The following is a 12,538-nucleotide window of genomic DNA, read 5'->3' on the forward strand; positions in this document are numbered from 1 at the left end:
AACCTAACCAAACCAAACCAAACTCTTAACATTTGAATAAGGTTTAAAAATTTTTTTGTCTGTCCTCTTTTTTTACACTCGAGTCCTCTATTTTTAATTTTGAAAGTTGGCAACCCAACATGTTCAAGGTGTCGGTTTTTAGAGCTGATCAGTATATTATTCAATATTCATCATCATCATCATTCTCAGCTTATTCAACAATCTCTTTGGTTATTATTGTCTGTTGTTAGCTATGTGATGGGCCCAAATTAAGGATGCTTCACGCTATACCGTAACGGGTCCGAGCCGTGCGTCGGTGAAGACACGGCCAAACATTGTCAAGTGTTCTTTACACATATACATTCATGCCAGGCCGAGCACGATCCGAGCTTCGCCGTAACTCGTCAGTGGCCCGTCCCAGAAATGTCAGCGTACATTTTTTTCCCGGATCCGCTCCGTTCCCGCCACGTTGCGGAAAGCATGAATGTACTTTTCCTGCTGCCCCGACTGCAATCTGCAGTCATGATATAAACAAAGTACACCTTTCATCATGTCTGTAGTAGGTATTAGTGAATCTTACAGCAGTATTTGACGACAGGGTATGCGTAAAACTGAACAATGAAAGGATGTAATGAACAAGATATATCTTTCATCTTTTCCTTTGAGCAGGTGTTTCCCTTGCAGGTGTTGTTCTTTATTCATCAACTTCAATTGGTACCAATTCCAACTGCGAGAACTTTGGCATTGTTCGTATTAAATCTTCGTGTGTCTATGGGGCTGTGTTTTCTAATATACTCGGAACTAATACGAACCCCGTTATCAACTCGGTGTTGCATATACAGAAGGATCGGACGTGGCTCGGTGTCTATTTCACGGAACGTGCCCGGCTCGGGCACGGTCCGGTGTACTGTGAACAGTGGCGTGCAGTACCATTTACAGTAGGGAGGCAACAGAATGAAAAATATGACAAAACTAAAAAAACGTATGTATTACATAATATATGTACAATGTACGTATATAAAATTTACTTATATGATACTAAAAAATCCGGCGACGACAGTTTTTAGAACAGCCAATTAACTGTCTTTTAGTAAAAAAAAGCAACTTTCTAGAGCAAGTCGTTACTTCAGTAGAGACGACACAGATAAACATTAGCATTTTATATATGTAGATTTTTATTGAACCACAACACAAATTAAAAATAATCCAGTCAATAGACTGGCAGTTTATAATATTAATTATCAAAGTTCTATGAATCGCTGGATCCCCAAAACACATTCACAAATTGCAAATCTTTAAAGTGCTTTTAATATTTTTTGTATGATTTAAAAATACAGGAATGCTGATGCGTTTTTAACTTTGTTTTTAAATAGGGTCATATTTACTCTGATATTTATAAAAGTGCCGTTGTTTACAAAGTCCATCAGCGGTAAAGTTCAGCTGAGTTTGACGTACAGCTTCCGAGTATTTTGTCCTTCAAGAAGGAAAGAGAGACTCTCTTTCCTTGTCTAGGGTATCGTGAGTTTTAGTGTCGTCTCCTGGCGAATTAGCTAAAACAATAACCGTACACAATATTGCCAGATTGCCAATTGCCACTGCCTAATAGATTTTATGTGCCAAAATGATTTTACAGTCAAATAAAATAATAAATGAAATCATTTGGAAACAAATACAGATGACAGACAAGCAAATTTCTAATTTGCTGCATAATACAAATCTTTCTAAAACACAGTTATTTAAAATTGATCGTATAAAATAACATGGACTGTTTCTTACATAGTTCTGTAATAATTCGGATAATAATAAACTGGCAATACCACATCGGCGGCATAGAGACATCGAGTGCATCCGTGCTGCGGTAACGCACTGCTTTTGCTTGTCCATATTCATGTAATGTTAAGTTGCGGCCGTGCGTTCGATTTCGAATAATGGGATGCGTTTTTTAGGTAATAATAAGACGTTGAACAGGTGGCGTTTATTTTGTATGATGTTTCCGGCTTTGTAACCGTAATAAACACAATACTAACTTACTATTTAGAAAAATAAAACAATGTAGGTCGCATTGTAGGACTTGTATTTAGATATATAATGAAAATTGATCAGATAAATATATTTTTATTTTGCGTCTCTCTTGAATAAATGGAAGGGTAGGCAATGCTTTTTTGCTTATATGTAATGCACGCCACTAACTGTGAATCATCCTTTATACCTGCTAATCTCCTAATATCATAGTTCCGTCGGCGTCGGGCGTTGTGCGACCTGCAGTTTCCTTAAAGGTGCGTATTCATTATCCGAACGAACGAACGAACGAATGAAAGTGCGGTATATTTAGACGGGGACCGAACGCATGCGGCCGTTCGTTCGTTCGTTCGTTCGCTCGACCATCCGTTTCGAGTCGGTACATCAAAGGCGTTCGCCAACAAATGCCTCCGGTCTTCTCGTGCGGTTCTATCGTACGGTCCCCGTCCATACCACTAGCGAACATTCGTTCGTTTGTTCGTTGCGGAGTTCAGTGCGGATAATGACACCTCAAGGTGCGTATTCATTATCCGCACGAACGAACGAACGAATGTTCACTAGTGGTATGGACGGGGACCGTACGATAGAACCGCACGAGAAGACCGGAGGCATTTGTTGGCGAACGCCTTTGATGTACCGACTCAAAACGGATGGTCGAGCGAACGAACGAACGAACGGCCGCATGTGTTCGGTCCCCGTCTAAATATAACGCACTTTCATTCGTTCGTTCGTTCGTTCGGATAATGAATACGCACCTTTATAATGTCTAAATGAATGGGACAATGCACACTATCCGTTCCGTTTCCCTTCCGTTCCATATCCTTTCCTTCTATACATTTTTTTGGCGGACGGACTGAAGCGTATCGGAAACAACGTTGTCAAGTTCTTACATTTGTACCAGCTCTATGAACATTTTGCTGATATTTATTTTTATTCTTTCACCTAATTAAATCTATTATCTTTTTCAAAACATACAAATTTTTAAAATAAAACTTTCGTAATGATATAAATTATACAATAAAAAGTATGGAACTGATACGGAACGGAAGCATATATTTAGCATATAGCGTGAATACAATCAAAAATCCAGAACGGATATGGAATTGAAACGGAAGGTATAGTGAGAGTCCAGGAGAATTGTCCAGGTTTCGCATGCATAAGTCCTAACTGTTAGTATACATTGGTCGAATGTTTTCTATAGATAAAATAGCATTTTATTATCAGTGTATTATATGTTATTATTATATTATTTTTGTATGATTTTATTTAATATAATAAATATAGATCATAATATCTTCCTCCACATTCCGACTATACATTAATTAACATTAATTTATGCATTATTACATGATTTTATTAAAATTTTATTTATAATTATTTTATCAGTACATACTATTTGAAGTTATAACGATAATGTTTGATTACACATTCAACGGTGATTAACAATTTTTAAAAATACTTTTCACCGTTTTTGCAGTTCCGTCCCAAGTTTTGCATTATCATTCATCTAAGTCATACAATTTAATCTACAACATTGTATGAGACGTTTAGTCTTTTTTGCAAACAGTATCTATAATGTCTGTGTCTTGTTTCAGGAATAACGAGAAACGCAAAGAGAAATCTCGAGATGCAGCACGATCGAGACGATCTAGAGAAACGGAAATATTTACGGATCTTGGCAATGCCCTACCACTCACGACGGAACAAATATCTCATCTCGACAAGGCCTCCGTAATGCGACTGGCTATCTCGTATCTTAGAGTTAGGGACATGATTAATTTAAGTAAGTACATTAGCAGATGTTACTTTACCGTGTGTTTATCTTAATGCAGCAGTTATCGATGCATTAAAACAAGCAGACTAAATTTAGATATACAGGGTGTTTCAAAAAGCATGTGCCATCTCTCGTGGGGAGATTCCTCACGTAAAAATAAGATATATTTCTTATATCAATATCGGTCCGGGTCTGCTTTATTTCGTAGCTACAGGAGGTTAAAGTCTTCATTTTTTTTCGATTTATAATTTTTTTCCAAGTGCTTTTAGCTAGACGAATGAAATTTTAAAGGTAAAAGTTACTATAGGCGTTACATATTTAGTACTAAAAAAGTGTCTACAGATTCATCAGGGACGTGCATATAGGTTATCACTATAATATTTTTCTAAAAAAACATGTACGCCACTGGCTTTTTTCTCTTGTTACCAAAATTGTACGGAAATTGTAAATACACAATAAACGGCCTAAACGATTAGATTTATTACAAATAGTTTTTTTACAAATTGTAAGTTTTGGGTTCGTTAAAGGACTATTAGAGCTACAATTTAAAAATATTTTTACAAGATATAGAGTGTCCCAAATAAGTAAAAATTATTGTTGTTTTTTTTAAATGGAACACCCTGTATATTACTCTATTTTTAGATTCTAAGATTGAAATAAAGGTAAATTTCATTAAGGTTTATCACACTTAAAGCTTACCGTTTTTGAAATATTTTCAATTTTATGAAATTGCAGTAAACATTTTAAGGCTTCATTTCTCCAAGGGTATCGAAGTTTTTAATACTAAATATTTACTGAAATTTATCTATTGATCAGCTATTGTTTTGCAATAATAACAATACGACTACCTTATACAGAGTGTCTAAAAATTTATATTAAATAATTACTAGCTTTAAACGGCAATAAGTTATTTAATTTAAATGGAACCCCCTGTATATTTTAAGAGAACCAGATGCACAATTTAATTGTCTATGAAATTGTATTATACCATTTTTTACCTATTTCTTCAAGTTTTCGTAGAAAATGCATTTTCTTATAATTTGGAATATTTGGAACATGGAATATTGACATTTTAGATTTTTTTTACAAATTTTCAAAAATTACAGATACTAATATTGTTGATATAGTTCGCTTATTTCATTAAAAATTTTTTTGTGAAAGAGGACCAATTAATATGACCCAGTATTCAAACTACATTAATTGACCGTTTACATTGATTAATAATAATTGCTCCAAATACTAAAAAACTGAATTTTGTATGTGTGTTAGACAGTGTGGTAAAAAGTAACACCTTGTAAATTTTATTTAATTTTTTGAGAAGTGCTTATTTATTACAACAGAGGTGTTCATTTTGATAACTTATTATTGTATTGATTTCTCAGTCAAATCCAGATTTATTTAGAAACATTTGAAAAAAAATTCAAAAACGATAAGGAAGTGTGATAAACCTTAATCAAATTTACCTTTATTTCAACCGTAGAATGTAAAAATAGAATAATATACAGGGTGTTCCATTTAAAAAAATACAATAATATTTTTTTACTTCTTTGGGACACTATCTTGTAAAATTATTTTTAAATTGTACCTCTAATAGTCCTTCAACGAACTCAAAACTTACAATTTGTAAAAATCTAATCGTTTAGCTACTATACTCCCTGTCGTATGTGGTGAACAACCCTGTATAACTAATAAAGATGCTGGACATGAACTATAAATATTACTTTATATTACATTACATTTATAAGCCATGTCGAGGAATTTGGATTTTTTTATAGTTAATCGTAATATCGCTTTTTTGTCCGGTTTCTTTCTATTTCAGATTCATTGGCCAAATAATGTACATACCCTGTATACTTTATGGTTATTATATGAACTATTAATTACCATGATTTTCAGTTCATATAGAAATGTTTTTTTTTCTGATCTGAACGATGTATTCTCAAGACATTTTACTTTCTTAGTAATATTTTTTTACTGCTACTTTCCTAGGCCAGTATTACATTACCAAATTTTTTTGTCAAATATTTTATTCTGTCAAAGAATTTGACAGTGTAACATGTGTGATTTTATAAAGTATTGTGTATTAACATTGTCAAATTCAATCATCAAATATCTTTTATAAAAGATCTTTGACAAAGAAATTTGATAGTCTAATGACTGGCCTTAAACATTCATCAAATCTGAGGCAAACATACATCTTTCAAAATATTACATATATTTAGACATAACAAATATCCCAGCTGCCTATTTTCAAAGGAAAATTACTAAATGAGTTAGGACGTGCATATATCATATTCACTGTCTAGGTTGTTGACTTTGTCAAGCCAAAACGTTGTTTAAGTCATTAAGAAACATTGAAGATTAGTAAGCCAACTCATTTTAGTCTATAAAGCTTATGAACAAATTAAACTGAATATTTTTCTGTTTTTACAGGAATGTGTATATTATTAGCATGGCTGTAAAGCAATTTTGCAACTGTTTAGTTGCAAAAGAACAATACATACTAATGGAGCTGATCGGCCGACTATTCGATTGCATGTGAGCGCGGCTCCATAAGGACTGACTATTTAGTTGCATATTTTTTGTAACCAATATTACAAATATGTAACTCGAGATGCAACTAAATAGTCAGCCGATTAAAAATTGCCTGTCAGCGTATGGCATAAGGCTACGCAATGCAATCAAATATTGTGCCGATCGGCTCCATAAAAATGTATTGTTTTCACTTTTGCAACTAAATAGTCGGCTAACTAAAAATTACATGTCAGTGTGTACCCTAATTATCCTAAAAAAAACTCATAAGAGAAAGGCAGAAAAATGCATGCTTCATTTAGAAATATGTAATAATAACTTTTATTCAAATATGAGGTAATTATTGTTTTGAGTAGTGTATTTTAGTGTGTGATTTTTATTAATTGCTATTTTATGTTTTTAGTGACGGTACTACCGGTGAAAGACAAACTAATGCAAACAGTAAAAGACGAATCTGTTTTTCTCAAATCTCTGGAAGGATTCGTGCTAGTCTTGTCTTCAGAAGGGGACTTTGTCTATCTTTCGGAAAACGTTAGCGATTACTTGGGCATATCACAGGTGAGAGTATATTTTATTAATTTGTCAGATGTAGAATGTAGATCTGTATATGTAGGAGGGGATTTTTTTCTTGGGTTATAACTCATCATACAGTCTCAGGGCTTTGACAAAAGTCAGTATCTAATACGGTTTTACAGAGGTTATTTCTCCATCTCCGATATCAGTCGTACCCAAATTTATGGCACAAATGGTTGTCATTTCGGTGCACTCAGCGATGAGGTTTTCTGGTGTTTCCCCATTTTCCCCGCACAAACTCCATTCGCCGTTGTTTCTTAAGGTGCGTACTCACTAGAGCATTTTGCTTCGAACGAAGCAAACAGCCGGTTTGTCGGTACATGCATTTTGCTCAAAGGGGATGCGTTGTTCAGTGAGTACGGAGGTTCGTTGCGTCCATGGTGTTCGTCCATTTCGGAGCATTCGCGGCTAAAAATTTTCATTGTTTTGATTTTTCTTTGCTCAAACGAAATGGAGTGGAATAGAGAAAAGTGCCTTCAGTTAATAGACATTTATGAACAATATCCACTGCTTTGGAATCCAAAGGATGGATTATACTAAGAACAAAATTGAAAGTGTTCTGGCAAGTTTCAGAAGGGAGAAGGCGAAAGGACAAAAATCTATTGGAACGGAAAAAGATACATTTACGCAAATTATAACGAATATAACAATAAAGCTTGTTTTTTTAATGGAAAGATTTGGCAAATGTCTAACATGATTTCTAACCTAGCTGTAAAGAAGCAATCACGTGAAAAATGTCAAATTTTTATTTAAAAAAAAACAGGCTTTACAACTTGTTTTTTATTTACATGGAAAATTTTGGCATGTGTCAAATTTTTAATTATTTGCAGCGACTGAACCATTGTATTTTCGGGTACACTAATGATGCTAATTTGTGTTCTAACTCAGGTAAGCATATAAAATTAATGAAATCACCAAACTACGAATATCAAACACATTGAGTAAACTAGTATAGTAGAGTATATCAAAGCTCGAATAAAAATTAAATACAACTGAACGTGGGAACACAGCGAACGCAACAAGCACTCTGAACATCGCGATCTTTTCCTTATTGAGTTCGTTCGTGCGCGCTCGGCTTGCTTGGTTCATTCGGACCAAAATGCTCTAGTGAGTACGCACCTTTAGCTTCAATCTACTGAGGAGTTCGTTGAGTTAGTTCCTGTTATAAAACCCGTAACAATCCGAAGATTGTTCTTACTTAAACCTAGAAAAATCTTTGATTTTTCTCAGTCGTAGGTTCTGAGAAATTTGGAGTGTCTTAGACCGTTGGAGGATTCCCATTCCAGGTTACGGATAAACGCCCAGGCTCTTGAGTTCCGTTTTTAAGTCGATTTCCACTTGGCAAGCAGAACGGTTCTGGTCCAGTTAGTGGGGGAATGTTCGCTCCTTTTCTAGCTAGGTCGTTTGCTTTTTCATTGCCTTCTATCCCTTGGAGGGCTCGCACCCAGAGTAGTAGGACTTTATTTTCTTTGTTATTTGTTAAGTTGCACTAGGCCTTCTTTCAAAAACTTCGAACATATGTGGTCCAAGCAGCGCAACCTAAAATGGTTATATTATAAATTATGGTTATATTATAAATGGCACAACATAAAAACCTGGAGTTGTCTACAAAGAACCTCATTGGTAACGATGTCTATACAAGTGATCGTAAGTCGGCAGGCTGGTCGTAAATAAATTGTAATCTGTATTTTTCTTGTTTTTATATGCAATAATTATATCTTTTGTGTTTACAATTTTAGGTTGATCTTATGGGACAAAACGTGTTCGAATACAGTCATCCATGCGACCACGACGAAATTAGAGATATTTTGTCTGCAAAAACCATGGAGGACGGTGAAACTCCAAAATCGTTTTTTATACGTTTAAAGTGTACGCTGACAAGCAAAGGACGTTCAGTAAATTTAAAATCAGCCACTTATAAGGTAACTATTTTATTTATAACGTGTAAAAATATAATGTAGGGTAGACTCAATCATTTCTTGGTTTTGTTTTACGTTGTTAATAAATGTTATCAAAATTGTTAAAAATATATTGTTACGGATTCCGTGAGTCCACAAATTTAAACTCACGATAAAATACTTAACGAACCTAACCTAATCTAACCGTATTTTAAACTGCTGAGCGCGGTTGCGCTTATATAGCTCCTAGTGGTTGCTTCTCGAACGTTCGAAAATTATCTGTAGCGTTCTTTCCGGTTCCAGTAAAATTTTTACAAGATCTAATCTATATCTACTTGAGTCTAAGAGATGGCGCTTCAAACAATGTCCTGTATTAAAGATGAAATCTCAACCAGCAATACACGCTTAGATGTAAAAAAATACTTCTCCGACAGATGTCGCCACACACACCTTGACAATATATTTCTAATATAGATAAGTTATAATATATTATATATTATTATATATTATAATATATAATAATTATTTAACAAGAAAAATGCCAGATACGCTACTGATGTCGATTCCGCCTTATGATGCATGAATAAAATCAGACTCAATAATTTTATTCAAAGGAATCGAGCATCTTGCTGAATTGTGCGTCACGTTCAACCAGTATTTTGTGAACAGTATACACCAGTATAAACCTAAACTAAACTGTCTTAGTACTAAGTACCAAGTACTGTCTTTTGATTTTATGATAGGAACGTCCAGTCATTCTGTTGTATTATTACAGACCTGGTCATTTTAAATTATCCATTTCTGCTATATGGTACTGCCGAGTTTTCCAATTAAAATTTAAAATACAATTAGAAGGCTTTTTAATCGGTCTTGTAGCAAGTGTTAGACTATTAGTAGATATATCAACTAATTATATTCATTTTGCTACCGGCAATACCGCATTTAATTTTTTTGCCTCTGTCTCTCAGCTAGTTATAAAGTAATTTATAACTTTATCTTTATCGCGTACACATTAAAGTACAGGCCACCTGTTTGGAATGATCGGGCCGATATATTGATGCACTAAAATAAATGTTTTATGCCAACAGAATTATTATATTATACATATATTATATATTTCTTATATAAGCGATACCAATTAAACTTTTAGTTGCGTAATCGAGGGCACGATTTTTAAATTCGTTGTTGCCAACCTGGATATATTCGGCGCCGGGCTGACTAACTGAAATTTAAATTTCCCGCTGGGAATTCAGGTGGTAGCTCTGCTGTAAAAAATGTCAAGTTGCCACATTTATTTGTTTATTTCCTGTCATCGTCATTCGTTTTTTTTGTTGTTGTGATACTTTAAGCTTAAAAATATTTACTAGCAGACCTTTCTGTCGAACATTGTTCTTTTTAGAAGCTCTAAACGAAATGGTACAAGATAGCTTAATAGGCGCTGCAAAAAACTCATCACAGCTTTATAAGAATATTTTGAACGGGAAAGCGGTAGTAATGGCCCTTTGTGTCCCTTGAGTTTTGTTGATGTAAATAATAGTTGTTTATATACACACACCGGAAAAGTCTAGGGATATTACAATTGTATCCCGCCATCGTCAGTAATTTTATTATTTGCATTTCTGATATAATAAAATTAAAATAAACAAATAGTTTACAGGGCGTATTGGAAATGAAAATGCGAAATTTACCGAATTTACCTTGATTTTTATTGAACTCAAAAAAATACACACATTTTTTTTTATTCTAAACTGTGAACTAAAAAAAAAGATAAAACCATTTTTACTTAATAAAGGATATGGCCTCCTCTACTGTTCATTACAGCCCTACATCGTCTCTCCATGCTCCTGATCAGATTGTCGATCTCTTCTTGAGGTACAGCCTGCCACGCTGCATTCACGGCCCGAACCAGATCCCTACGAGTTTCACGAGGCATACCCATTCTCAAAATTCTTCTTTGGACCGCGTCCCATACGTGCTCGATGGGGTTGAGGTCAGAACATTGTGCCGGCCAGGGTAAGATGTTTAATTGATGAGCGCATTGATAAACTCACTTACCACTCTGGCTGTATGAGGCCGTGCATTGTCATGCATGAGCATGAAGTTTCTCCCAAAATCATTGGCATATGGTAACTCGACAGGCTCAAGAATTAAATCACGATATGTGATTCCTGTTAGAAACCTTTCAAGAAAAATGAGATCGGTTTTTCGGCCTAACTGGACTCCTCCCCAGACCATAACTGTTCCACCTTGATAAGGGTGCACTTCCTGAACATGATCCAACCGAATAAGATTTCCTGGTTCTCTCCATACCCTAAGCCTTCTCGAATCCGGATGAATTCCAAAGCGTGACTCATCCGTGAAGAAAACTATGGCCCATTGTTCATTCGACCACTGAACATGATCTTGAGCCCACAAATGTCGTACCTCTCGATTTCCTCTCGTTAAGGGTTGAGCTCTCCAGGGGCGACTGCTTCTTAAATTGACCTCTCTTAATCTATTGCGAACAGTGTCAGGACTAACGGTTACATTATGTGTTTCCTGGAGAATTAAACTAAGCTCTGGTGCTGTAAGAGTCGGTCGGCGTCGAGCATTTAATTGTAAAAAATGATCTTGCTGAGGGGTAGTGTACGAACCCCGGCTTTTCGGAGTTACCTACTGTTGATTGCTGGTCTTGGTTTTGATTTAAACTCTTCGATAGCTTGTAAAAACTTTAATTGGTAAAAAAAAATTACACATAGGTAATTATGATAATTATTTGTTGTATTATTTGAAATTGATGATTAAAATTAACAAACTGTGTGAAATCAATGATAGAGATGATCAGAATGATAAGAATGACAGCTTTTCTTAACCTGAGCTACAGATTAATAATACTAATACATTACAAGGTGTATCATTAGTTGCCTATCTAACACATCCAAAAACGATAAAAAATATAAAATAAATAAGTACTAATGAAGTACTGGACATACCGCCCCCCTTGAAAGTACTAACTTTCAAAAAAAATAAAAATATTTATAACAAATTAAGACAACTTCTTACATATCTTAACATTAAAAGATACATAGAACAGTATGAAAAAATTTAATTTAAACAATGCCTTTTAAATAAGAAATCTTAACTATCGCTAAATGGTAGTGCACATATCTTTGCTATTGGTCGTTTTAAGACACCATGTTTTGTTTTGACGCACACAACGCGCACTATGTTGTCGTCGCCAGGTATCACTTCAACAATGCGACCTAAGTTCCAACATAACGGAGGTGCATTGTCATCCTTTACTAACACAAGAGCGCCTACTTCTATATTCGCTGATCGAGTATGCCATTTTGAACGTTCTTGTAGTGTCGTGATATACTGCTTCGACCAACGCTGCCAAAAGTGCTGCACTTGCTGTTGTAAGTGTTTGAAATGTTTAAGGCGATTTTCAGCTATATACCTAACATCTTCTTGAGGTAATGAAGTTAAAGATTCACCAATTAAAAAATGCGAAGGTGTAAGAGCATATAGATCATTAGGATCGTTAGATAAAGGCATTAGAGGTCTTGAATTCAATACAGCCTCTATTTGTATAAAAACAGTTAAAAGTGATTCATAAGTTACATGACTATTGCCGATTATTCTCTTCATATGGTGTTTTGCGGACTTGACGCAAGACTCCCACAAACCACCAAAGTTTGGGCCATATGGAGGAGAAAAATGCCATTTTATCTCATGGTTGGATAAGTATTCCAAAAATACTGAGTCTCGCTTTATTTTGTTT

At 34.8% G+C, this 12,538-nt stretch overlaps 1 protein-coding gene across 7 annotated transcripts in view; it reads left to right on the forward strand.

The window, feature by feature from the left end:
• LOC115889806 (hypoxia-inducible factor 1-alpha) overlaps positions 1-12,538 on the forward strand; it is a 388,607-nt gene that overhangs the window by 103,720 nt on the left and 272,349 nt on the right. For all 7 annotated transcript variants that reach the window (XM_030909881.1, XM_030909884.1, XM_030909882.1 and 4 more), the window contains 3 exons: positions 3,594-3,781; positions 6,708-6,862; positions 8,617-8,799. In XM_030909881.1, the coding sequence (XP_030765741.1) occupies positions 3,594-3,781; positions 6,708-6,862; positions 8,617-8,799 (526 nt within the window). The remainder of the gene's footprint in view (positions 1-3,593; positions 3,782-6,707; positions 6,863-8,616; positions 8,800-12,538) is intronic.

This window comes from Sitophilus oryzae, unplaced genomic scaffold (assembly GCF_002938485.1).
Source record: "Sitophilus oryzae breed Bouriz unplaced genomic scaffold, Soryzae_2.0 scaffold_847_pilon_pilon, whole genome shotgun sequence".
NCBI classification, from domain to species: domain Eukaryota; kingdom Metazoa; phylum Arthropoda; class Insecta; order Coleoptera; family Curculionidae; genus Sitophilus; species Sitophilus oryzae.